The 24,753-nt window shown below is 46.0% G+C and overlaps 1 protein-coding gene across 29 annotated transcripts in view; it reads left to right on the forward strand.

The window, feature by feature from the left end:
- The window catches only part of CEP164 (centrosomal protein 164), a 91,874-nt gene that overhangs the window by 16,366 nt on the left and 50,755 nt on the right, over positions 1-24,753 (forward strand). For 15 of the 29 annotated variants that reach the window (XR_010135560.1, XR_010135561.1, XR_008511411.1 and 12 more), the window contains 5 exons: positions 821-923; positions 6,417-6,528; positions 14,204-14,402; positions 17,340-19,025; positions 24,219-24,377. Coding sequence is in view for 25 of the 29 variants with exons in the window: in XM_054525142.1 (XP_054381117.1) it covers positions 842-923; positions 6,417-6,528; positions 14,204-14,402; positions 17,340-19,025; positions 24,219-24,377 (2,238 nt within the window). In the remaining 4 variants the exon portion in view is untranslated. Of the gene's footprint in view, positions 1-820; positions 924-6,416; positions 6,529-14,203; positions 14,403-17,339; positions 19,026-20,953; positions 21,969-24,218; positions 24,378-24,753 lie in introns of those variants that run through there. The other 14 variants (XR_010135562.1, XM_054525152.1, XM_063711397.1 and 11 more) reach the window with 3 other exon arrangements.

Below are 24,753 nucleotides of genomic sequence, written 5' to 3' on the forward strand. Positions count from 1 at the left end.
CCAGTCTTGCCAGAATTCTTATCCTAAAAAAAAGGCCACCCTGTGATACTTTGTTTCACCAGAGCCCTCAGTGACTCCCCTCTGGTGTAGGACAGGGTGGAGGCTCTTTAGCACGGTCTACAAGGCTGTCTGTGACCAGCCGGTCACACATGCTGGTATCCGCACTCTGGAACACTTGTCTGTGCAAGATGCTCCCTCTGTTAGAATGCCTTTCTCCCCCATCAGAATTCTTGCCAGCCTCCCTTCCTTCCTTCCTTTCTTTGGGGAATTTTTTTACCCTTATCTAAGCACTCCCAGAACAGGAAGTTTTTTTCCCTTCTGCCTTCTGCTGCTCTTGAGGTCGTTCCCGCCACTGGATTGTAAGCTTCCTGAGGGCATGTTGGATATGAATCAGGACATCCAGATAGGAATATGTGTTGAGATGGGGGTGTGCCATGGAGATGTGCTGGTGTATGGGGGTCTGTGTGCTGCTGGTTATTTTGGTGTCACTAGGATTTTCTACTTGGTGGTTCTGTATTATAATTGTTTTTTCTATCTGGGGGTGGTACAAAGTCAAACTCTTGACAGAGCCAGGCTTGAAGATGTTTTGTGGTTCACCAAGTGTTCATCAAGCCTTTGGGAGACCTTTCCCAGGCGCAGAGCCTGTGAGCCTTGAGTTGTTGGTTTCACCCTCCACTATACCTGGAGCCCGGGAAGGCCCTGGCCAAATTGCTCTGCAGGGTCTGGTTTGACCCAGATGCTCCATGACCCAGTGCCAACTTTTCCCCTGTTAAGCTTGGTCACTGATTTTTCTCTTTTGGTGGGTGTCTCTGGGATCTAGGTGTTTGAGCCCAGATGAGTCATGGCTGGACGACCCCTCCGCATAGGAGATCAGCTGGTTCTGGAAGAAGATTATGATGAGACCTACATTCCTAGTGAGCAAGGTAACAAGTTTGCGAAGAGGCCTGTGGTGTATTGTGTTTGTTTTTTGAGGACAGGGATTATGTCTGGTTTATTTTTGTTCTTTCAGTGCAAAGTATGGTAGATGTACAGAGTTGCTTAGTATATTTGGGTTAGATCAGATGTGAGCCTACCTTGGCCTCTTGCCTGTTTTTTTTTTTGTTTTTTTTTTAATTTCTTTCTGTTGCCCAGGCTGGAGTGCAGTGGCGTGATCTCATCTCACTGCAACCTCTGCCTCCCAGGTTCAAGCGATTCTCCCACTTCAGCCTCCCGAGAAGCTGGGACTACAGGCGTGCACCACCACACCTGGCTAATTTTTGTACTTTTAGTAGAGATGGGTTTCACCATGTTGTTCAAGCTGGTCTCGAACTCCTGACCTCAAGCGATTTGCCTGCCTCCGGCTCCCAAAGTGCTGGGATTACAGGCGTGAGCTACCTTGCCTGGCTACTTGCCTGTTTTTGTAAATAAACCTTCATTGGAAAACAGCCACACTGGTTTATGTATTGTGTGTGGCTGCTTTTATGCTACAGCTGCAGAGATATGTGGCTGTAAGAGAGGTATATGACCCACAAAGGGTAAAATAGTTACTATCCGGTTGTTTACAGAAAAAGTTTGCTGTCTCTGGGTTAGAGCAATGATTAGATTTAAATGGAAACATAGTAGGGGATATCTAAATACAGTGTGTTCTGAGACCAGGGGAAACCCAATTTCCTAAGCACAAACTTAGAGCAGTGTTTTTTTAAACAACAATAACATTATTAATAACAATAACAACATAACTTATGTGCCAACGTCTGTTTTAAGCACTTTACATGTATTACCTTATTACCTTTTCCTTTTTTTTTTTTCTGAGACAGAGTCTCACTCTGTCACCCAGGCTGGAGTGCAGTGGTATGATCTTGGCTCACTGCAACCTCTCCCTCCCGGGTTCAAGCGAATCTCATGCCTCAGCCTCCTGAGTAGCTAGAACTACTACAGGTGCCCACCACCGCACCTGGGGAACTAATTCTTGTATTTTTAGTAGAGAAGGGGTTTTGCCATGTTGTCCAGGCTGGTCTCAAACTGACCTCAAGTGATCTTCCCACCTCCACCTCCCAGAGTGCTGGGATTACAGGCAGGAGACACCATGTCTGGCCCATGTATTACCTTTTCAACCCTCACTGCAACTCTGTGAGTTAGGTACTATTATTATCCCCATTTTATAGATGAGGAAACCAAGGCACAGAAAGATTAACTTTCTGTGGATATACAGTTCTATTCTAAGTGGTGTTGTTAGAATCCACCTCCAGGTATTCAAACTCTAGGGCCTGCACTTTGTTTTTTGTTTTTTTTGTTAGTTTGTTTTTTTTTTTTTGAGTTGGAGTTTCTCTCTGTCGCCCAGGCTGGAGGGCAGTGGCAGGATCTGTGCTCACTGCAACCTCCGCCTCCCAGGTTCAAGTGAATCTCCTGCCTTAGCCTCCATAGTAGCTGGGACTACAGATGCGTGCCACTATGCCTGGGTAATTTTTTTGTATTTTTAATAGAGACGGGGTTTTGCCATGTTGGCCAGGCTGGTCTCAAACTGACAAGTGATCTGCCCTTCTTGGCCTCCCAGAGGATTGGGATTACAGGCATGAGCCACTTGTGCCTGGCTATAGGGCCTGTACTTTGAAGCACTATGCAATTATTTGGAGTGAAAGTTTCTTTGAAATTCTGACGAGTTATGATCTAGGCATACAAAGTTTGCTTATAATTCAGGTGGTTCATGGACCTGCGAGCAGGGTTCACAATTCTTGCATCTCAAAGAATACATGGATCTCATGTTAAATGCTGGACTTTGCTTATAGCATAGGGTGTTTTTTTGTTTTCCATATTTTTGTTTTTAGAGACAGTCTTACTCTGTCACCCAGGTTGGTATGCAGTGGCACCATCATAGCTCACTGCAGCCTTGAACTCGTGAGCTCAGGTGATCCTCCCATGTAGCTAGAACTACAGGTGCATGCCATGTGTCTGGCTAATTAAAATAAATTTTTTTGTAGGGATAGGATCTCAATGTGTTGCCCAGGCTAGTCTTGAACTCCTGGGTTCAAGTGATCCTCCTGCCAAAGTGCAGGGATTACAGACATAAGCCACTACGACTGGCCTCTTTCTTTCTTTCCTACTTTCTCTTTAGAGATGGGAGTCTTGCTTTGTCGCCCAGGCTGGAGTGCAATGGCGTGAGCTCGGCTCACTGCACCCTCCAGGTTCAAGTGATTCTTCTGTCTCAGACTCCCGAGTAGCTGGGACTACAGGGGCATGCCACCACACCCAGCTAATTTTTGTATTTTTAGCAGAGACAGGGTTTCACCATATTTGTCAGGCTGGTCTTGAATGCTTGACTTCAGGTGATCCACCTGCCTCGGCCTCCCAAAGTGCTGGGATAACAGGTGTGAGTCACTGCACCTGGCCATGAATGGCCTATTTCTTAAATTTGTATACATTTGGTTGCTGTTGTAATTCGAGTCAAAGGTTTTTCTAAGGATGTTTATAAAAACTTTCTTTGGCCCAGTCCAGGTGTAGGCATTCTAACCTCAAGCCACCGTTTTCTTTTCCTGGGCTATCTCAGTAGCTTCCTAATTAGCCTTACTGTTTATAAAGCAGATCATGTCAGGGCTGTGCTTTTAGTCCCCCCCACCATCCCCAGTATACTCAACGTAACACCCTTGATGGGATTGCAGGGCTCTGTGACCTGGCTCTCTCTGCCAGTCACATTGGCCTTTTTTTGTTGTTTGTTTTTTTTTGAGACCGAGTTTCACTCTGTCACTCAGACTGAAGTGCAGTGGTGTGAACTTGGCTTACTGAAGCCTTGACCCCTTGGGCTCAAGTGATTCTCCCACCTCAGCCTCCCAAGTAGCTGGGACCACAAGTGCATACCATCAGGCCCAGCTAATTTTTGTATTTTGTTGGTAGAGATGGGGTCTTGCCATGTTGCCCAGGCTGGTCTTGAACTCCTGGGCTCAAGCGATCCACCCACCTTAGTCTCCCAGCGTGCTGGGATTACAGGTGTGCATCCATACCTGGCTATACTGGCTTTCTGACAGTCCCCAGAGCTACTGGTTGTCACAGATCCTTTGCACCTGTGCTTCTTCTGCCTGAATGCTCTTTCTCCAGTGCTCTGCATGGCTGGCTCCTTTTGCTTATGCAGGTTTCAGTTAACTGTCAACATTGCTGAGAGGCATTCCTTGGCCATAATTATTATTATTATTATTATTATTATTTTGAGATGGAGTTTCACTCTTGTTGCCCAGGCTGGAGTGCAATAGCTCGATTTCTTGACCATCATTTCTAAAGGAATGCTCTTCCACCCTGATGTTCTCTAGCTCCTACCTCATTTACTTCCTTCATTGCATTTATCAGAAGCTTTAATTTTTTGTATATTTATCTATTTACTTCATTGCTGGCTGTCTCTTTTACTAGAATGTAAGCTCCATAATGGCAGTGACTAGTTTTTTTCTTATTCATGGCTCATAGTGACTGGTACATAGGAGGCACTCAAAAATATTTGTGAAAAATGAATAAATTAGTCTCTGGCCAATCAAGTTCCAGGCAGTCCTCTGAAAAAATATTTTTTCTTTCCTAGTTCCCAGGTATGTCAACCTCCAAATTTTCCACTGAGATGGCTCATTGGTGATGCCCTTCTGGCCTGGGCTATTACCAGCTTAAGCATTGATGTCATTTGAATATTTATTTAATCATTTCTGGGGGTTCTGGTGGTTCTGGTGACATGTTCCAGTGGTTATCTCATTTATCTTTTTTCCTGTACATGAGATAGCTCTTTTTTTTTTTTTGGACAGGATTTCACTCTTGTCGCCCAGGCTGAAGTGCAATGGTGGGATCTCAGCTCACTGCAACCACTGCCTCCTGTCTGAAGCGATTCTCCTGCCTCAGTCTCCTAAGTAGCTGGGACTATAGGCACATACCACCATGCCCAGCTACTTTTTGTATTTTTTATATAGACGAGGTTTCTCCATGTTGCCCAAGCTGGTCTCAAAATCCTGAGCTCAAGTGATCTGCCCGCCTTGGCCTCCCAAAGTGCTGGGATTACAGGCATGAACCACCATGCCTGGCTGAGATAGCTCTTAAGTCAGTACATATATCTCCACTGTCCTTCAGTTCTGTGGCAAAAGAGCTTTTCGAAATTCTTGATTTCCAGAGTACAACAAAATTTTTGTTTGTTTGTTTGAGATGAAGTCTTGCTTTGTCCCCCAGGCTGGAGTGTAGCCGTGACCTTCTCAGGCTCATTGCTGCCTGTCTCTTCTACTAGAATGTAAGCTCCCACCTCAGCTTCCTGGGTAGCTGCATCTATAGGCACATGCCACCATGCCCAGCTAATTTTCGTATTTTTTGTAGAGACGGGTTCTCACCATGTTGCCCAGGCTGGTCTTGATCTCCTGGACTCAGGCAATCCTCCCACCTCAGCTTCCCAAAGTGCTGGGATTACAGGCATGTGCCACTGCACCCAGCCAGAACAAAAGTTTTAGGGTCCATAATATATTGCAAGATTGAAAAAGAGGCAACTCCCTTCATGGAAGGGAGGGTTCAGTGAGTGGGGGTTCAGCCTGCCTGAGTATCATCCACTTTCTCAGCTCAGATAGTTCCCTGCCCCTAGGCAGAATCAATCACTGCCTTCTCTCTGCTCCCATAGCATACAGGACATGTCTTCATTACAGCACGTGTCACCTGTGTTGTACTCTAATTGTGTGTTTGTAACGTCGTCAAGGAGCTTAGTCACTTGTAGTTGTTCAGTACATGCTTGTTGATTGAATGATGAGTGCTTTTGCACCAGACTTTTGCAAATCTTGGGAGAGCTTACTACCTTCTGGTAAGGCTGTGCTCATCCTGGATGGTTCTGGCTATGGTTTGGGGGTTCTTCCCTCTGAGGCCCCTGCTGGAATGAAGTCTTGGTTTTATTTTATTTTTTGCCTTTTTTTTTTTTTTTTGAGACGAAGTCTTGCTCTCATTGCCCAGGCTGGAGTGCAGTGGCGTGATCTCGGCTCACTGCAACCTCTTCCTCTCGGGTTCAAGCAATTCTCCTGCCTCAGCCTCCCGAGTAGCTGGGATTACAGATGTGCGCCACCACCCTGGGCTAATTTTTGTATTTTTAGTAGAGATGGGGTTTCACCATGATGGCCAGGCTCGTTTCGAACTCCTGACCTCATGATCTACCTGCCTTGACCTCCCAAAGTGCTGAGATTACAGGCATGAGCCACGGCACCTGGCCTATTTTTTGGGTTTTTAATGCTTGGCTTCAGATTATATCATTGTGTGGCGATAGCATGCTTGGATTCAAGTGTACTATTTGTAAATTGTAAGGAAACAATTATGTATGTTTATTGTTTATAATTTAAAGAAATACGATTTTCTCATTGATGGAGAGAAAAGACAAAGTAGAAAAAAGATTGTGAGTTTTTTTCTTCTTTTAATCTCTCTTACTTTCCCACCTCTGCCTCTCCTTGCAGAAATTCTTGAATTTGCCCGGGAGATTGGTATTGATCCCATCAAGGAACCAGAACTGATGTGGTTGGCGCGGGAGGGCATCGTGGCCCCACTGCCTGGAGAGTGGAAACCATGGTAAGTCAGCAGGGGGTGCAGCCCACTGACTTGGCCTAGCAGAGGCAGAGGGAAGCTAATACTGGAGATCGATTTGAACTGGCCAGCTTTTCCAAGCCTATCCTGTACAGTCAGGGACCCCCCCTCTGCTATGCTGCCTGCTATTTCAGGCTTCAGTGTAGGCTGACTGAACGGTCCCTGGTCCCTAGGATGGGGTTCAATGCTTGTATCAAAGGCCACAGGAGCTACTGCCCTGGGTCTGGTCCTCTAGCACCAGCATCTGTTTAGGATGTGCTGAGGGGTTGTTGTTGCTCCTTGCAGACTGATATTGTAAGTGACAACTTTACCTCCTTAGCGTGTCTAAGATGGATGCTGGTCTTGCCGGGCACGGTGGCCCACGCCTGTAATCCCAGTGCTTTGGGAGGCCGAGGTGGGTGGATTGCTTGAGGTCAGGAATTCGAGACCAGCCTGGCCAAGATGGTGAAACCCCGTCTCTACTAAAAATACAAAAAATTAGCTGGGTGTGGTAGTGCACACCTGTAGTCCTAGCTACTCAGGAGACAGAGGCAGGAGAATAACTTGAACCCGGGAGGCGGAGGTTGCAGTGAGCCGAGATTGCGGCACAGCACTCCAGCATGGGCGACAGAGCAAGACTCCATCTCAAAAAAAAAAAAAAAAAAAAACCTAAATAAATAAATAAAACTACTACTTAAAAAGATAAAATAAAATAAAATGGATGTTGATGTTAAAGAGGTTTGCAGTGAGGCCATGCAGACCAGCAAAGGGTTTCTGTGTCCCTTGGGAACACTTGGCTCTGCCATATCTGAATTGATGTAACCTATTCATGAGTAGGTTCACGTTCATGGATTCATTGATATTTTCAATTTTGGCTAGAGCTCTTTGAGTTGGAAGGAGCAGTGATTCACTCAGGTTGTCTCAGGGAAACAGAGGTTTATGGAGAGGAAAGACAGAGTGGCCAAGGTGGGGAGCTAGAAGGAGCCATGTCACTGCCTCTGTCTCCCTCCTTCTCCTGAGGACTGCAGTGCTCCCTGCTCATGGTGACACTGTTCTCCATGTTCTCTGTGTCTACTCTGTCCTCCTGTCTTGCATTGCTCTTCCTAATCACATGCATAGAGCTCTCTCCAGCTTGTCTCCCTAAAGTGAGTGCCATAAATTTACTTCCTACCTTAGACTGGGATTTTCCTATGCTTATCCCAAACTGGTCCTCAGGTATCCTAGGGGTCCCCTCTTCTGCTGGTTTTGTGCAATTTTGTAGACAAGGCGTAATCATCCTGTTCTTGTTCATACCATTCACTGTGTTGGCCATAGCTCAAAGTGATTACAGTTGTTGCCTTACTGTTAGCTGAAGAATCACAGTCCTTCTAGCTTTTCCTCATGTGGCAGGCTGCTGGTTTTTTTGATTTTTTTTTTTTTTGAGATGGAGTTTCGCTCTTGTTGCCCAGACTGGAGTGCAATGGCACGATCTCGGCTCACTGCAACCTCCACCTCCCAGGTTCAAGCGATTCTCCTGCCTTAGCCTCCTGAGTAGCTGGGATTACAGGCATGCACCACCACACCTGGCTAATTTTGTATTTTTAGTAGAGACAGGGTTTCACCATGTTGGCCAGGCTGGCCTCGAACTCCTGACCTCAGGTTGTCCACCTGCCTCGGCCTCCCAAAGTTCTGGGATTACAGGCATGAGCCACTGAGCCCGGCCTGTTCTCTTGATCTTTTTAGCCACCTTTCCTTTAACCTTCTCCCACCTCTATTGAAGTAAATTTGTCAGGACTTTACACAATGTTTGAGGTGCTGAGGGCTTCTGCTCATGTTTGTAGGATAAGTTTATGGGAGTGGATTCTGTTTCCAGTACCTAGCTTGATGGATGGAAGGAAACTGTCATTGGTTATGGGCCAGCTGCATACCAGCTTTTATGCCAGCTGCCTTTATATACCTGCTAGTGGTGGCTAACACCCTTTTTTATCCTATAAGGAGAGTGTGAATTATTTTTCACTTTTTTTTTGTTTTGTTTTTTTGAGATGGAGTCTTGCTCTGTCGCACAGGCTGGAGTGCAATGGCGCAATCTTGGCTCACTGCAACCTCGGCTCACTGCAGCCTCTGCCTCAGCCTCCTGAGTAGCTGGGATTACATGCGTGTGCCACCACGCCGGGCTAATTTTTGTATTTTTAGTAGGGACGGGGTTTCACCATGTTGATCAGGCTGGTCATGAACTCCTGATCTCATGATCTGCCCGCCTTGTCCTCCCAAAGTGCTGGTATTACAGGTGTGAGCCACCGCGCCCGGCCTATTTTTCACTTTTTAAAGTAAGTTGGCCAGGCATGGTGGCTCACACCTGTAATCCCAGCACTTTGGGAGGCCGAGTTTGGAGGATTGCTTGAGCTCGGGAGTTTGAGATCAGTCTGGGCAATGTGGTGAAACTCTGTCTCTATAGAAAATTCAAAAATTAGCTGGGGGTGGTGACATGCACCTTTAGTTCCAGCTACTTCGGAAGCTGAGTTAGGAGGATCGCTTTAGCCTGGGAGGTTGAGGCTGCAGTGAGCTGAGATTGCATCACTGCTCTTCAGCCTGGGGGACAGAGAGAACTTGTCTCAAAAACAAATAAAATGAGTCATTAAAATGTAGGTATATATACATCTTACCCTTCTTCTTTACCCACCTTTAACCTTCTTCTTTTCCTAAGGGTAATTACTATTAATTGGTAAATTCTCTCTAGACTTTTTTAATACACATGTATGCACCCCCTCCCCAACAATGGTTTGGTTTTAAACATAAGCACTTTATTATATACACTGTTCTTCTATGTCTGTTTGTGTAGGCCTACTCATTCTTGTATCAGCTGCATGCTTTTCCGTGTAGAGATGTACCACAATTTTCAAAAATCTTGATTTATTTGACTAGTCTTATATTGAAGGACATTTAGATATTTTCCTAATTGGCCATGAAGTGAGGGCTGTTTCTGGATCCTCTGCTCTCTTCCAGTGAGCTCTTTGTCTGTCTTCACACCAGTACCATTCTGTCTTGATTACTGTAGTTTTATAATAAATCTTGAAATCATTTAAAGGTAAATCCTCCAACTTTGTTCTCCATTTTCAAAGTCATATTCTAGGTCTTTTGTATTTCCATATGAATTTTAGAATAGCTTGTCAGTTTCCAAGGCTGGGCACGGTGGCTCATGCCTGTAATCCCAGCACTTTGGGAGGCCGAGGTGGGCGGATCACTTGAGGTCGGGAGTTTGAGACCAGCCTGACCAACGTGGAGAAACCCCGTCTCTACTAAAAATGCAAAATTAGCCAGGCGTGGTGGCATATGCCTGTAATCCCAGCTACGCAGGAGGCTGAGGCAGGAGAATTGCTTGAACACGGGAGGTGGAGGTTGCAGTGAGCCGAGATCGTGCCATTGCACTCCAGCCTGGGCGGCAAGAGTGAAACTCCATCTCAAAAAAAAAAAAAGAATAGCTTGTCAGTTTCCTATTAGGATTTTTATTGTGCTTGAGTTGACTCTGTAAATCAATTTGGGGAAAATTGACATCTTAAACAATACTTTCAACCCATGAACATGGTCTGTTTTCATTTGCAGTATTTAGGTTTTTTAAAATGTCTCTAGGACATATTTACCCTGTAGAAAAATGTAATCTGCAAATAAGGACAATTTTTAATTCCATTTTCAGTACTGAAGTTGGTTTTTTTTGTTGTTGTTGTTGTTGTTTTTGAGATAGAGTCTTGCTCTGTCACCCAGGCTGGAGTACAGTGGTATGATCATGACTCACTGCACCCTCTACCTCCCGGGTTCAAGCGATCCTCCCACCTCAGCTTCCCGAGTAGCTGGGACTACAGGTGTATGTCACCATGCCTGGCTAATTTTTGTATTTTTTTTTGTAGAGATGGGGTTATGCCATGTTGCTCAGGGTGGTCTTGAATGCCTAAGCTCAAGCAATTTGCCTGCCTCGGTCTCCTAGAGTGTTGGGGTTACAGGCATGAGCCACAGCACCCAGCCTAGAAATATTATCAATTAAAAAATTGTCAATAAAAAAAAATAGTCAATCCAAGGGCAAAAAATAACAACGGATCATTTTAAATTGCATTTCCCAAGTGGTTTGTAGAGTTGAATTGGCCATCTGTTGATCTTTTGTGATTTACCTGTTTATATCTCTTGCCTTTTTGTCTAGTAGACTGCTTATCTTTTATTTTTGTTAAGGTGGCAGAACTCTTTGATTATTCTGGGTATTCTGGGTAATAGTAGTGGTATCTTACCACTATTTCTACTATTTTATCCCAGTCACATGTCTTTTAATTTGGTTTATGCTTTCTTTTGTCATACTGAAGTCAATAAATTTGTATTTTTTTTCTTACTTGTGGTAAAATATATATAACATGAAATTTACCATTTTAAGCATTTTTGAGTGGACAATTCAGCAGCATTAAGTACATTCACAGTGTTGCATGGCTATCACTACCATCCATCTCCAGAATGTTTTCATCCCCAAATGGAAACTCTATAGCCATTAAATATTAATTCCCCATTTTCCCCTCTCCTTAATCTCTGGCAGTCACCATTCAGCTTTCTGGCTCTACTATTCTGGGTACTTCATATAAGTGGAATTATGCCATATTTGTCCTTTTGTGTCTGACTTCCTTCACTTAGCATGATATCCTCAAGGTGCATCTATGTTGTAGCATGCGTGAGAATTCTTTCTTAAGGCTGAATAATATTCCATTGCATGTATATACAACATTCTATTTATCAATTTTTTTTTTTTTTTGAGACAGAGTCTCGCTCTGTCACCCAGGCTGGAGTGCAGTGGTGCGATCTTGGCTCACTGCAACCTCTGCTTCCTGGGTTCAAGCGATTCTCCTGCCTGTACCTCCTGAGTAGCTGGGATTACAGGCATGTGCCACCATGCCCGGGTAATTTTTGTATTTTTAGTAGAGACGGGGTTTCACCATGTTGGCCAGGCTGGTCTCGAACTCCTGACCTCTGCCTCCCAAAGTATTGGGATTACAGGCATGAGCCACTGTGCCCAGCCCTGTTTATCAATTTATCTGTCAATGGTCATTTGGTCTTCTTTCTGTCTTTTGGCTATTGTGAATAATGCTGCTGTGATTACTGGTGTACAAATAGCTGTTTGAATCCCTGCTTTCAATTCATTTGGGTATATGCCCAGAAATGGAATTGCTGGGTCACGTGGTAATTCTATTTTAAATTAAATTAAATTAATTTTTTTCTTAGAGATAGGATATTGCTCTGTTACCCAGGCTGTGCAGTGGTGTAATCATAGCTCACTGCAGCCTCGAACAGCTGGGCTCAAGGGACCCTCCTGCCTCAGCTTCCTAAGTGGCTGGGACTACAGGTGTGCACCATGGTGCCCAGCTATTTTAAAATTACTTAATCCATTGTGAAATCTATTTTATATTTAAGTTAAATTTTATCTTATATTAAATTTGATTTAATTTTTTTGAGGAACCCCCATGCTATTTACCAAAGTGGCAGCACCATTTTACATTCCTACCAGCAGTGTACAAGGGTTCCTCTGTCTACCAGGCTCAAGGTCAATGACACAATCTCAGCTCACTGCAACCTTCACCTCCTGGGTTCAAGTGATTCTCCTGCCTTAGCCTCCTGAGTAGCTGGGATTACAGGCATGCGCCACCATGCCCGGCTAATTTTTGTATTTTTAGTAGAGATGGGGTTTCACCATGTTGGCCAGGCTGGTCTCGAACTCCTGACCTCGTGATCTGCCTGCCTTGGCCTCGCAAAGTGCTAGGATTACAGGCATGAGCCACCATGCCTGGCCAATTTTTGTATTTTTTAGTAGAGATGGGATTTCACCATGTCAATCAGGCTGGTCTTGAACTCTTGACCTCGTGATCTGCCCGCCTTGGCCTCCCAAAGTGCTGGGATTACAGGCGTGAGCCACCATGCCCGGCCAATGTTTGTATTCTTTTACTGGAGTTGGGATTTCATCATGTTGATCAGGCTGGTCTCGAACTCCTGACGTCAGGTGATCCACCTGCCTTGGCCTCCCAAAGTGCTGGGATTATAGGTGTGAGCCACCGCACCCAGTTTTTTTTTTTTTTTTTTTTTTTTTTTAAACAGGGTCTTGCCCTGTCACCCAGGCTGGAGTGCAGTGGTGTGATCATAGCCCACTGTAGCCTTGAACTCCTGGGCTCAAACAATCCTCCAACCTCAAGTCTCCTGAGTAACTGGGACTACAGACGTGTGTCACTGTGCCTGGCTAATTTTTTTTATTTTTTGTAGAGACAGAGTCTCACTGTGTTGCCCAGGCTTATTTTTTGGATTTTTGGTAATAGCCATGCTTATGGTGTGAAGTAGCATTTCATAATAGTTTTGATTTGCATTTTCCCAGTGTTTAGTGATGTGGGACATCTTTTCATGTGCTTATTGGTCATCTGCATATCTTCTATCACTGTCCTTTTTTACCCCTGACATTTTTTTATTTCTGCTCATTTTCTCATTTATCTATTTTTCATTTTCTCTTTTGTTTGAATTGAGATTCAGCTTGTCAGATTTCATAAGGAGCTTGATTGAAATTGTATTGGATTTATATATTAATTTTGGGATTATTGGCATCTTTACAGACTTGAGTCTTTCTATTCTGGAATACTGAATGCCTCTCCAGTGGGTTTTTTTCTTTTTCTTTTTTTTTCTGACTTTTCAGTAAAACTCTATAAAGATTTTGCACATTTTAGGTTTATGTGTGAATATAAAATATTTTGCATTACTCTTTTCCTGTTAGCTGTCTTAATAGATTGTTGTTAATGGTGGATGAGATGAGTGGTTTATATTGGACTTGTCCATGTTGAAACACAGATTCTTGAAATATATCTCCTACATTATTTTCTTCTACCATCGGTCCACACTAGCTTGTATTATTACTTCTTTTTTTTGTTTGTTTTTTTGAGACGGAGTTTCGCTTTTATTGCCCAGGCTGGAGTGCAATGGCACAATCTGGGCTCACTGCAACCTCCGACTCCCAGGTTCAAGCGATTCTCCTGCCTCAGCCTCCCGAGTAGCTGGGATTACAGGCATGCACCACCACCCCGGCTAATTTTATATTTTTAGTAGAGACAGGGTTTCTCCATGATGGGTCAGGCTGGTCTTGAACTCCCGACCTCAGGTGATCCGCCCGCCTCGTCCTCCCAAAGTGCTGGGATTACAGGCGTGAGCCACCGCTCCTGGCAAGATTATTACTTCTTATGAGTTTAGAGTTTTCTGTAAAACCAGAGCTCTCACAATGCATTGTTCTTCCTTAGACTGTTTATTAAAATATTAAGATTTATCCTAGCACTTATGTTCAACATACCATAGTTTTTATACTTCTCCATCTTAAATAAAACCAAGTTTGTTCCTACACTAGTCCAGCATGCATTCTCAAGAACTCCAGTGATTATACATCACCATCTAGAGATTAGGTATCCCAATCCTTTCTTCCTATATCTAAGCTAACTCCTTCTTAGCCAAATGGTACCCTTTGATTTTGTGTTAATCCTTTCCTTCCCTCCGCTCTTAACCCCTCTCGTTCCATCTTCTCCCTCCCTTTTCCACCCCCCTCTTTTCCTCTTCTTTCACCTCCTCTCCCTTTTTCTTTTTTTCTCCTCTTTTTCTTTTTCTTCTTTTGTATCTGAGCAGGGACTAACTTCTGAACTCTGCCCATCCCCAGCCAGGACATCACAGGTGACATTTACTATTTCAACTTCGCCAACGGGCAGTCTATGTGGGACCATCCATGTGACGAACACTATCGGAACTTGGTGATCCAAGAGCGGGCAAAGCTGTCAACTTCTGGGGCCATTAAGAAGAAGAAAAAAAAAAAGGAAAAGAAAGACAAGAAGGACAGAGAGACCCCCAAAAGTTCGCTGGTGAGTCAGTGGATGCCTCCTCCCAGAGAGGCCAGGGCTGAAATCTGGAGGGATGTTGGGAACCTCTAGGTGTCTGCACCTGGGAGGTTGAAGACAACAGTCAGAATGTGGTAAATTCTTGATAGTATATCATCTAAACTTTGCCTGTCTTCTGGTTGATTTTCCTTTCAGCTTCTGGAATTCTGGAAGTTGTTGCCATGTCTACACATTTTCTTTTCTCCCCACTTGAGAAGTACATGTTACCTCATAGGATTGATGAGAGAGAGTGCTCTTCTGAGAATGGTTTTTTGCAGTAGTAGTAGCAGTAATGGCATCTGCTGCTCTGGAGAGTGGGGACTGAAAGCAGTTGGTAGAGGCCAGTGAGCTGAGTGAAGTGTCCTTTCTCTTTATTCAGAGTCAGGCCTCCCTAGTGTGGGTTCCTTATTTGTCTTAAAGTGGTGTGAATTCCTAGATGTCAGATGTAGCCATAATTTAGTTGTCAAAAAACCAGTGCCTTCAAGATTTGAAAGAAAAGCCTTGGGCTTTATCTACTCATCTAGATTGTTGCCAGTGTCCTCAGTGAGTGGTGGGTAACTGAAGTTTAATTGCAATGTGATTTCCTTGTTGTTGTTTTTTTTGAGATGGAGTCTCACTCTGTCACCCAGGCTGGAGTACAGTGGCGTGATCTCAGCTCACTGCAACCTCTGCCTTTCAGGCTCAAGCAATTCTCCTGCCTCAGCCTTCTGAGTAGTTGGGATTACAGGTATCTGCCACCACGCCTGGCTAATTTTTGTATTTTTAGTAGAGTTGGAGTTTCACCATGTTGGCCAGGCTGGTCTCAAACTCCTGACCTCAAGTGATCCACCTGCCTCAGCCTCCTAAAGTGCTGGGATTCCTGGTGTGAGCCACCACGCCTAGTCTGATTTCCTTGGTTATAAGTAGCTTTTGTATTTGAGTTCAAAGCGTTCATATTAAGTATTGTTTTATTTGTCTCTTTAGTACATCTGAACCTAGGAGGTGGAGTTATTGCCCACATGATTTAGGTGGAGCAACTAAGACCTGGAGCCATACCAAAGTGAGGCCCAGGCTCTCCCAGAACGCTGTGGTGGTCCCTTTCGCCAGGCCTGGGGCAGGTGGGGCATGCTGAAGAGAGGGCGGGACATAGGAACTCAGCTCAGCCAGTGGGGAGCGCTGGGAACATCGTTTCAACCCTCTTCAGTGGTCCAGTTGTTTTGCTCTTTTGTTTATAGTTTTTGTTTCCCTCCAGAGCCTTGTGCTTCCTCTTGTCTAAGCTCCACAGACACTTCTTTTTTCCCTCCCCTCCCTGACATATTACTCATGGTTCTGAGAAACATGGTAACAAGCCCATTCCTCCGGATGGAGAAAAGAGGGCAGATAATTTCCAGCTAGGCTGGATTTTCCAATGTCATGTGTTTGAATGGCAAAAGGTGGCCACAGGGCTTTTCACGGACCCAGGATTATTTGAAATGGTAGTCAGGCATGTGGGCAGGCTGTGGCTTGATGAAAGGCGGGAGATGGAATGAAGTGAGGGTTCTGGGGTGGAGAGCTGGGTAAAGGACCGAGATGTAGACATGTGATTGGATTCTTAGAGCTCTCTGTTAAAAAGAGTTCCTTCCGTGGTTTCAGGAAATGAAGAAAATGGGACAGCCCTGGGCTGTCAGTCTGGTTCTTAGGGCTCAGGACAGGTGCCTCAAACTTGAGTTTGTCCAGGGGACAGCTCTGAGCCAGGCAGGCAGCCTGGACGCAAGTGGTTTGGACTCTCTGGAGGTGTGCACTCACAGTCAGGTGGGGTTCAGTGTGAATGTTTGTAGAGGGGTGGTTGATTTTTTAGAAGTTTCTCTAGCCCAGAGGGTCTATGACCATGTGGAGGTCTCTCAAGCAATACCAACTGTTTCCTTTGGTAGCCAATGCTAGACTGAGTTTTCAAGTCTCGGGTCATTTGTTATGCTTCTCTTCTCTCCCTGTTAAAAAATTTCTGGGTGTCCTTGATAAGGTTGGTGGACTTTTCTTCTTCTTCTTCTTCTTCTTTTTTTTTTTTTTTGAGACAGCATCTTGCTTTGTTGCCCAGGCTGGAGTGCAGTGGCATGATCTTGGATCACTGCAACCTCCGCCCCCTGGGTTCAAGCAATTCTCGTGCCTCAGCCTCCTGAGGAGCAGGGACTACAGGCGCCCACCACTGTGCCCGGCTAATTTTTTGTATTTTTAGTAGAGATGGGGTTTCACCATGATGGCCAGGCTAGTCTCAAACTCCTGACCTCAAGTGATCCGCCCGCCACAGCCTCCTAAAGTGCTGGAATTACAGGCGTGAGCCACTACACACGGCCCAAGGTTGATGCATTTTATAAAACTAATCAATCACAGAATCTGAGAGCTGGATAGTACCTTAGGGATAATCTGGTTGACGATTTTCAGACTTTAGTTTGTAGTAGAGCCCTGTCTTCAAGTCAGTTCCTCTATAGAGGTCCAGCTTATAAAAAAAGAAATGGAGCTTCTTTGGTTGAACTTGGCAGTGTGGGTCTTTGTGACACCTCTTCTCTGTCACATGCACAATATAGTACCCCAAGGTACTGAACTTCGCAGTTTCTGTGGAGCAAGGTTTGCAAACCATTGATCTAGTCGAGCCTCCTCTTTGTAGATAAGGAAACTGGAGCCTAGAAAACAACATATTTTCAGCCCAAGGGAGTTTTTATCTTTTCTTCCCTCTTCAGTTTGTGTTTTACTTTATTTTTTATTTTTTAAATTTTTAAATTATTATTATTTTTGGCTATTGATTTTATTTATTTATTTATTTATTTATTTATTATTTATTATACTTTAAGTTTTAGGGTTTAAATAGAGGGTGGGTTTCTGCTGAGGGCTTGCCAAGGGCTGAGGTAGCAAGTGTAAATCAGAAGTACTTTGTCTTCGTTTTCTCTGCATGTTTATATACCCATCTAGGAAACACAGCCTGAGGAGGGACTTCTGCCTCCTTCATCCTTTCTCTGTGGCCTGTCCCCTCCGTCAGCACCTGGGCTTGCTGATCTGGACCTAGATCAAGAGATTCAGGCTAGAAGTGAGGGATCCTATAACAAAGGAAAGAGCCCAGGCATGCTGGGCGACACTCCCTGGTGTTTCATGGGTGCCCTTCCTAGAAAGCTGCAGCCACTTTCCAAAGGCCAACCTTCCCAAATCCACCAGGTCTTTGCTGACATGGAGAAAATCTTAGGCAGGGCCCCAGCCCAATGCAGGAGAGACTTAGGTGATCAGCAGGGTCTGGAGAAACTCCAGAAGGCGACAGAGAAAATCTACCTGGGGTTTTCAGACCCTGAAACAGAAGAGCTGGAAATGAGAAGCAGACAGCAGAAACTGGGCATTCCAGCCCCTCAGAACACTGGGCTTCTCCAAAATGTGCAGGATGTGGTAGAAAGCAGGAGCCAGGCCTCTGTCCACTCAAAGCTTTCTGAAGCCATCAAAGGCCTGCCACTGAAAGGGGAGCAGCACAGCCACAGCTTAGCCAAACTGAGCCCCACTGGCCCTGGAGGGGACAAGGGCCAAAGCCCCATTCCCATGTCATCTCCTGAGGAGGAGCCCTCCCTGTCCTCTTGTTCTTCCGGCCACATGTTGCCTGCCAGGAAGAGCAAGTTGTTGTTAGATAGCAGCCCTACTGAAGACCTGAGCTGGCAGGGAGTTCCTGGGGAAGGTGGGAGCATAGGCAGCGGGAGGAGGAGGAGAGAACCTCCTGGACTGTGGATGGAACAGGTCTCCAAGCTTGTCAATAAGGATATCCCAGGAAGCTGCAAGGAAACAGAGCCCAGTGACCCTGAGGCTCTAGGGGCCTCAGCTGAAGATCTGCCTCAGGGGCTCTTGCTAATACCACCTGAAACCCTGACATCAGAACCAGCTCAGAATCCCCTTTCAGGGAGGGCCCCCAAGGAGCCTCCTGCCAGTGAGAAGAGACAGGCCCTAGGGTCTGCAGAGCTCCCTTATAAAGATCAGAAACCTAGCGTGTCTGGGCCTGACTTGGAGAGCAGCAGCAGCAGCAGCAGCAGCAGCAACCTGGCCTCACACCTGGGCTCTCCTATCCTGGATGAGGTGAACAACTTCCCTTGGAACCTGCAGAGCTCACGGCGATCTGAGGAGGGTGTGGCTCAGCCAGACTTGGGTCTCAGAGATCAACACTTCAGCCCCTTCTTAGTTCCTCACATGTCCCACATGCAGAGCCCTGACGAGGAGCAGTCAGAAAGTGAAGACTACTCTGAGGACCAGAGGTTCTATCAGCACATCCTGCAGATGGTCAAGATCTCCAGGTGGCCGGAGGGCCTGGGGCTGCCTGAGAGCATGCAGGACATGCCGTGCAGACACAGCGCCAGCACAGTCTGTTGCATGGCAGCTGAGTCTTCTAAGATGTCTAGTGAGGGTGAGCACGAGGCCATCAGAGTCATGGAGAGGGACTCAAGGTTTCTGTCATGGGAGCCAGAGCTGCTGGAACGTCCTCAGGAGGTGGCCCTTGCCCCTGCTGGGCAAGAGGCCTCTCAGCAAGGCCATTTCCAGCCAAGCAGCAGCACCCTCAGGCAGGGGCTAGTCCAGTGGAGCTCCAGCGGAGGGCTTGCTACAGAGCCAGGCAAGATGCAGCATCTCAACCAGGTAGGCTTCTTAGTGAGCATGGCCTAAAGGCCTAAACCTGGCAGGGAGGGAGCAGGTGGAATTGATGTCTTACCACAGCCATCAGGCCTGCATTCCTGTTACCCACCCTACCTTGGTAACTATTGGCCCTTTAACTACCCAAATGGCCATTTTATGGGATGACACATATTTGAAGTTTCTTCTACCCCATCACCTGCAAGATAGGGCTGAGGGTATCTATGATTTCCCTTCCCCGGGTGGTTCATGTGCTTTGAACATGATCAGTTTTGAGGGTGAGGAGAACGTCGCTAATCCTGGCATTCGTGCAGGATATAAACACCTTCCTGGGATTTGGGAAGTTTTTCCTATCAGCTGATTCTAGAGAGAGGTCCTTCCTATTTGGAAATAGGCAGCCTACCCCAAAGCTCTGAACTTTATTTCTTCTTAAAATCAGACAGAACTAGAAAGTTAATATTATTTTTTATTTTATTTTTTAGACAGAGTTTTGTTCTGTTGCCCAGGCTGGAGTGCAGTGGATCTTGGCTCACTACAATCTGCACCTCCATCGCTTGAATCCCAGGTTCAAGTGATTTTCATGCCTCAGCCTCTCGAATAGGTGGGATTACAGGTGCTCACCACCACTCCCAGCCAATTTTTTTGTGTTTTTAGTAGAAATGCAGTTTTGCCATGTTGGCCAGGCTGGTCTTGAACTCCTGGTCTCAAGCGATCCACCTGCCTTGGCCTCCCCAAGTGCTGGGATTATAGACATGAGCCACTGCACCTGATTAGAGAGTTAATATTCCTTTTTTTTTTTTTTTTTTTGACAGTCTTGCTCTGTTGCCCAGGCTGGAGTGCAGTGGTGCCATCTCGGGTCATTGCAACCTCCACCTCCTGGGTTCAAGCTATTCTTGTGCCTCAGCCTCCTGAGTAGCTGGGACTACAGGCGTGTGCCAACACACCTGGCTAATTTTTGTATTTTTAGTAGAGACGGAGTTTTGTCATGTTGGCCAGGCTGGTCTCAAACTCCTGACCTCAAGTGATCTGCCTGCTTCAGATCTGCCTGCTTCAGATCCTGACCTCAAGTGATCTGCCGTGCCTGGCCTGAGAGCTAATATTCTTATGAGAGACAGAGGCCAGAACCTTTCTCTGCCATCCAGTGAGCTGCTTCTGCTCTTTGCCTCCTAGGGTCCCCAGAAAACCACATGGATAACCTGTGTCAGGCTTGTGTAGACCATATTTGTGATGTCACTTCCTCCCCTACTGGAATTTATCAAATGGCTGGCCTTGCCCTATCATTCTACCTTTGTCCCTTTAAAGAGTCACCATATTCTTCATTCAGAAGTCAAGTTGGATCAGAGACCATGGGGATCAATCTGAATTTCTCCAGCTATTCTTTTGCTGTTGCCCAGCTGTGGCTTTATCCAGTTGTTCCCTCTGCTTCCTAATTGCTGGCTTGCACTGGTTCTCTGTTAGCTTTAATAACTACTGTAGCACTATAAATATCGGATAAGCTGCCGATTATCCTGAAAGTTTTAATTAGCCCAATGGCAGTAAGTCTGTCTGCTCTGAAGGACAACTCCACGCATAGCCCCATACTCAGAGTTAATGGCCATCTATAGAAGATGATCAGCTAGGAGCCAGGAATGTATAATTTCTCCGCTAATCGCTGATTTGGTCAAGGCCTGGGAGAACAAAGCCCTCAGCATGCTTGTCTCCCTCCCTCAAGCCCCCAGCACGTTAGCAAATTAGCCAGCCATGTTAGGAGTCTGTAATTTTCCATAAATACAGTGTGGTGATAATTTTGCTTGCTGATACATAGGCTGGTTGGAAGGGCTGAAACCAGGAGGAGCATGCCTGGTTTGCCTAGTTTACCTTGAAGAAGTTTTCTTGGGCTCTTCCCCTCCCCCGGCCATTTTTTTTTTTTTTTTTTTTTTTAAGAGACCAGAGTTTTGCTCTGTTGTCCATGCTGGAGTTCAATGGTGTGATCGTAGCTCACTACAGCCTTGAGCTCCTGGGCTTAAGCAATCCTCCCGAGTAGCTGGGACTACAGATGTGTACCACCATACCCAGCTAATTAAAAATTATTTTTTTGTAGACATGGGGTCTTACTGTGTTGCCCAGACTGGTCTTGTACCCCTAGCCTAAAAGTGATCCTCCTGCCTTGGCTTCCGAAAGTACTGGGGTTATAGGTGTCAGGGACCATGTATGTCCTAGGCTCTTTTTTCTGCCACAGCCAGAGCTGGTATAAAGTACTGTCTTAGAAATAGCCTTGGGTTCCAATCCCATTTCTGCCCCTCACTGGCTCTGTGACTTTAGGCAGGGTTCTTTTTTTTTTTTTTTTTTTTTTTTTTGAGACAGGGTCTCACTCTGTAACCCAGGCTGAGAGGCTGGAGTGCAGTGGCATGATGTCACCTCACTACAACCTCTATCTCCCGGGTTCAAGTGATTCTCCTGCCTTAGCCTCTTCAGTAGCTGGGATTACAGGCACCTGCCACCACGCCTGGCTAATTTTTGTATTTTAGTAGAGACAGGGTTTCACCATATTGGCCAGGCTGGTCTTGAATTCCTGACCTTAGGTAATCCGCCCGCCTCAGCCTCTCAAAGTGCTGGGATTACAGGCGTGAGCCACCACGCCCAGCCTGGGCAGGGTTCTTGACCTCACCAACCTCCGTTTGCTCATATGGGGACTGTGGATAATGGAAGAGCCAGTCTCAGGTCTCAGGTGGTTGTGAGAGTAAAATGAGACATTGCACGGAAGGTGTTTAGCCAGTGCACTGCTGGCCAGTGTTACGATTATCAGCCTGTTTTCTCCTTCACAAACATGTTCTACAACAGGCCAGATGATTGTGGACCTGCAGAAGCTCAGGAGTGGTTCTCACCTTACTTTCCTGATGAGCATCTGATGCAGAAATGGGCCCTGCTGGGAACCCACCCACTGGTCTGGCCCCTAGGCTGAGGCTACAGGTGAGAAGATGGATCTTCTGAACCTCAGCCTGACCGCCTCTGGGTTTCCTTTTCTCTCTTCAGTCTTTGTGGGATTAGGGAGGATTGGAATTTTTGTGTCATCTTAGACATTTTAAGTTTGAGAAATGAATTTTGAAGGGGTCTTTGTAAATTGTCACCAGATTGCCATCCTTGCTTCTGATAAGCCTAGATTATTGTAATGTGAATCCCTGTGATGGTGGCAATTTTATAATGCTGGTGTAGCCCTGGGCCACTCACAAAGGCCCCTAGCACTCATCTCCTTGAGCTTCTCTACACACCTAGTCAGGTGGCAAGGCACACATCATCTCCATCTTGCAGATGAGAGTAAACTGAGAATCGGAGAGTCTGTGAGTAGTGGGAGGTCTCACGAATTCTGACTCAGCCTGATTTCTTTCCCCAGCCCTTGCTTGCAGGAAGGAGAACAGGGAAAAGAAGGGACCTGGTCAGCCCCACTACTGCCCTTAGGCAAGGCTCCTTTCAGCCACCTTCCTCATCAGTGGAGAGAGGAGAGAGTCCTTTTTTTGTTGCTCGTGTGTATTTTTTTGTGGTTAGTGTTGATTTTTTTTCCAGACAGGGTCATTTTTATTTTTTAGAGGCAGAGTCTTGTGCTATCTCCCAGCCTGGAGTACAGTGGTTATATCTCACTATAACCTTGAACTCCTGGGCTTAATTGATCTTGCCGCCTCAGCCTCCCAAGTAGCTAGGACCACAGGCGTGTGTCACCATGTCCAGCTAATTTTTTTATTTTTTTGTAGAGACAGGGTCTCACTGTGTTGCCTAGGCTGGTCTGAGATAGGGTCTTGTTCTGTTGTCCAGACTGGAGTACAGTGGTGCTATCATAGCTCACTGTAGCCTCCAGCTCCTGGGCTCAAGCAGTCCTTCCTCCTCAGCCTCCTGAGTAGGTGCGACTACAGATGCATGCTACCCCATCTGGCTAATCTTTAAAATATTTCTGTAGAAATGGGGTCTTGCTATGTTGCTCAGGCTGGTCTTGAACTCCTGGCCTTAAGTGATCTTCCTACCTTGGGCTCCCAAAGTGCTGGGACTACAGATGTGAGCCACTATGCCTTGGTCATAGATTTTAATCAGAGTAGTGCATATCCGTAGTTGAAAAAGTCAAATAGTACTAAAAGGCGTATAAGAAAGTATAGCACTTCACTGTACAGAGCCCTCCTCAAAGGCAACCATTCTGTTGTGGTGTTTACTTCCCTCTTTGTAAATAATACACTTAGACTGCTTTTTCTTGACTCATCAATTTTAAACTTTATCAATTGAGAATTCTTCTGGTAGATGAGGATTTGTCTCTGCTTTCCCCTCCCGCATCCTTCTTACATGGCTTTTTTTTTTTTGAGACAGAGTCTCGCTCTGTCGCCCAGGCTGGAGTGCAGTGGTGTGATCTCTGGTCACTGCAACCTCCGCCTCCCGGGTTCAAGTGATTCTCCTGCCTCAGCCTCCTGAGTAGCTGGGATTACAGGCATGTGCCACCACGCCCGGCTAATTTTTGTATTTTTAGTAGAGACAGGGTTTCACCATGTTGGCCAGGCTGGTCTTGAACTCCTGACCTCAGGTGATCCGCCCACCTTGGCCTCCCAAAGTGCTGGAATTACAGGCGTGAGCCACTGTGCCTGGCTTTTTTTTTTTTTTTTTTTTTTTTTTGAGACAGAGTCTTGCTCTGTTGCCTGGCTGAAGTGCAGTGGCGTGATCTTGGCTGACTGTAACCTCTGCCTCCCAGTTTCAAGTGATTCTCCTGCTTCAGCCTCCCGAGTATCTGGGACTATAGGCGCCTGCCACCACGCCCGGCTAATTTTTGTATTTTTTAGTAGACAGGGCTTCACCATATTGGCCAGGCTGGTCTCAAACTCCTGACCTCGTGATTCACCCGGCTCTGCCTCCCAAAGTGCTGGGATTACAGGCGTGAGCCACCATGCCCGGCCTCCTATATGGCTTCTGAAAGGAGAGCAGAACCCCATGCAGCATCTGCCAGATGTAAAAGAACTGTTTACTGTGAGATAGCATGAGACTTATGAGAATCAGGAAACCAGCCTGTGATTTCTCACACAGTTGGCACAATGGTAATTTCTGGATGTTGTGTTTCATTAGCAGCCTCTGAGCGGAGGTGGTTTAAATTTGAGCGTGCAGGATTTAAATGTTTTATTTTTATATCTGTCTCCGACACTCCCAGAGCCACATGGTTTCTTGGGTTGTAACAAGATGTTTTCTGTTGCCCAGGCCCTGGGTTCCTCATTAGCCCCAGTTCATGTTCCTCTTGGGGGCCTGGCTCCTTTACGAGGTCTTGTGGATACCCCACCCTCTGCCCTTCGTGGATCTCAAAGCGTGAGCCTGGGGAGCTCAGTGGAGTCTGGACGTCAGCTTGAAGAACTCGTGCTAGTAAGTACTTTCTCTTGTGTTCAGTGTCTGTAGTTCCTGTGGGGCCTCCCGTGTGCCATACCAGGAACTATGGCCTAGGGGTGAGAAATAGAATCGGTGGAGTCCTCAGAGTTCGTAATCCAGTTGGGAAAATGTAATTCGCACCTGTATGAATGTGGACTCTGGGCTGTGGAGGATAGACCCATGCTGCAGGGACATCAGTGCTGATTTCCGAGTCTCCGCAGCTAAGGCAGTAGGAGTGGGTGAAGGGAGTCATTGATGTGAGCTGCAGTCGCCAGGTCAGCTTCATGGACATGGTGGCACTTGATCTGGGAGACATTGACATAGAGAGTGGGGAGGAGCATTCTAAAGGTCATTCCAAAGGTCTTCCAAGTGA

The sequence above is a fragment of the Pongo abelii genome, chromosome 9, assembly GCF_028885655.2.
Source record: "Pongo abelii isolate AG06213 chromosome 9, NHGRI_mPonAbe1-v2.0_pri, whole genome shotgun sequence".
NCBI lineage: Eukaryota > Metazoa > Chordata > Mammalia > Primates > Hominidae > Pongo > Pongo abelii.